Source organism: Babylonia areolata, chromosome 2 (assembly GCF_041734735.1).
Source record: "Babylonia areolata isolate BAREFJ2019XMU chromosome 2, ASM4173473v1, whole genome shotgun sequence".
In the NCBI taxonomy this organism is placed as follows: domain Eukaryota; kingdom Metazoa; phylum Mollusca; class Gastropoda; order Neogastropoda; family Buccinidae; genus Babylonia; species Babylonia areolata.
In genome coordinates this window covers 43,488,788-43,491,287 of record NC_134877.1, presented here as the reverse complement: position 1 = coordinate 43,491,287, position 2,500 = coordinate 43,488,788, and the positions used below count along the sequence as shown (strand labels likewise).

The following is a 2,500-nucleotide window of genomic DNA, read 5'->3' as shown; positions in this document are numbered from 1 at the left end:
ACAAACTGAGATTTCTTCTTCTTCTTCTGCGTTCACTCGTATGCACACGAGTGGGATTTTACGTGTATGACCGTTTTTACCCCGCCATGTAGGCAGCCATACTCCGTTTTCGGGGGTGTGCATGCTGGGTATGTTCTTGCTTCCATAACCCACCGAACGCTGACATGGATTACAGGGTCTCTAACGTGCGTATTTGATCTTCTGCTTGCATATACACACGAAGGGGGTTCAGGCACTAGCAGGTCTGCACATATGTTGACCCGGGAGATCGTCAAAATCTCCACCCTTTACCCACCAGGCGCCGTCACCGTGATTCGAACCCGGGACCCTCAGATTGACAGTCCAACGCTTTAACCACTCGGCTATTGCGCCCGTCACAAACTGAGACAAAACAAAACACCATATAGACAAAACCACATTCAAAGGTTGCTTGATACATCATTCTTTCACTGAAACACTTAACGTTGTCCCACGTGCATATCCGTCTTAATTACAATGACCTGCAAAGGCACACTGTCTTCGTGTGCTTGTAGAGACAAGACAAATTTATTTCAGGAAATCTCGTAGTGGTACATGGAAATGTTACATTCAGTTATTCATGAAACTGAAACAAAATAACAAACGCATTTCGCATCGTGCTCACAATCAAATACAATGCCTTACCAACTGGCTGATTGAGATACACATTTGATACATACAGCGGAAAGGAAATGCTCCACTCCAATCCCAGATAATCACTCGTTAACGAGACATAACAGTGTCCAGCCGAGGATGCTCGCTCGCAGTACTGACTTTAATCACGATAACTATCTGACTTCAAATGGATAATTTCAATTGACCACCATCATTTGAATTCGAAAGACTAAAGGTTAAACGTTCCACAGCCTCTTAGGACCATCGTAGCAGTGGTAATTCATATCCACTGTGTCTGTTTTTTATTTTATTTTTTTAAGTTTTTATTTTATTTTATTATTATAATTATTTTTTCCTCGAGGCCTGACTAAGCGCGTTGGGTTACGCTGCTGGTCAGGCATTATGCTTGGCAGATGTGGTGTAGCATACATGGATTTGACCGAACACAGTGACGCCTCCTTGAGCTACTGATACTGATACTGATGAGGAAGGCGAACTGAAGCTATACCTCTCCTCAGTCAGCCCCTCCCGCCCTTTGAACCTTCCACAAGCGATCAGGTACCTCAGTCAGTGTCCACACCTGGGTGGAGTGAGGAACATCGGAGTAAAGTGCTTTTCCCAAGCCGGGAAGCAACATGCCGAAATGGAGCCTCCATCTCCGATCACACTGAAAACTGGATGGGTAGCCGGTCCATTGAGTGCCTAACGACTTTGCCATGGCGTGCCCGGCTTTCATTAAATTACAACTTGGTGCGAAACTGTGACCCCCATCTAGTCCCCCCAACACCCCCCGTATAGTTCCTTCCCCTCCCCCCACACCCGTAAAACCCCCCAAAAAAACAAACAAACAACAAAAAACAAAAAAAAAAAAAAAACGAAAAGAAAGACTAAACTTAGGCCCCAATCGATTTCCACACGGACTGTTCAAAATGAGGTCACACGCGAACTACTTTTTTAATCTCTCTTTTTATTATTCTTTTCGTTTTTAAAAAAAATTAAGTTCTTCTTCTTTGTACTGGCTTGGTAGACACATAGGTTTCTTTTAAAGACTGTACGTAGGTATATAGAGCGTAACACGGAGAGATAAGAAGAGAGGATTTGGCAGCTGTGTGTAGACGTTGTCAATTTCAGGTTGCTACTTTGTATTTCACGCCCGGTTGGCTCCACACACCGGTGGCGGAGGCCGAGCGAGAACAAGAACGTGAGGTCAAGGTCAGTAGTTCAGGTCATTGCCAAAGCATGCTGCTCTTCAGTCTCACAATGTGTGTGCGCGCGCTGTCACGTGGTACGCGGCCGGAATAGTTGGTGTCCGCTGCCGTTTCATTGGAGCGATTACGTGAACTGAGAACCTGTGTTTGTCTGTCTGTCTGTCTGTCTTGTCTGCCTGCTCAGTCTTCAGTTTCTGTCCGTCTGTCTGTCTCTATATATATCTGAGTATTAAAGTCTTGAATGAACTGTATCAGCCTCTCTCTCCGCCTCTGTCTTTGTTCAGTGTCCGGTCTCTTCTTCTTCTTCTCTCTCTCTCTCTCTCTTTATGGATTTTCTGAAGTTTGGTTTAATCAGGTGGTGTAGGAAACGAGAAAGCTTTCTTTAGAACATTTAAACAAAGTCAGTATGGTGGACTGTTATAAACAAGACTGGTCAAGTAAACTATATAGTAGTAATCGTAATGAGACATATCGTTCCTTTAGTTTAAATCATTGTTGCAGCCAGAAATTTTTTTTTTATTCGATCTTACCATTTCCAAATTCAGATCGTCTTTCATTTGATTCAGATTTGGAGTAAACTTAAAGTTAATGAGCGTTATGAGGATAGCCTGAAAAACCGTACCTTTTGTGGAGGGTACGAAGACGAAATTCATGTACTG

General features: G+C 43.6%; 1 protein-coding gene across 1 annotated transcript in view; it reads left to right on the top strand.

Annotated features, from left to right (window-relative positions):
• LOC143277506 (polypeptide N-acetylgalactosaminyltransferase 5-like) overlaps nucleotides 1-2,500 on the top strand; it is a 39,391-nt gene that overhangs the window by 7,087 nt on the left and 29,804 nt on the right. The window contains exon 3 of the mRNA XM_076582362.1: nucleotides 1,765-1,834. Within this exon, the coding sequence (XP_076438477.1) occupies nucleotides 1,765-1,834 (70 nt within the window). The remainder of the gene's footprint in view (nucleotides 1-1,764; nucleotides 1,835-2,500) is intronic.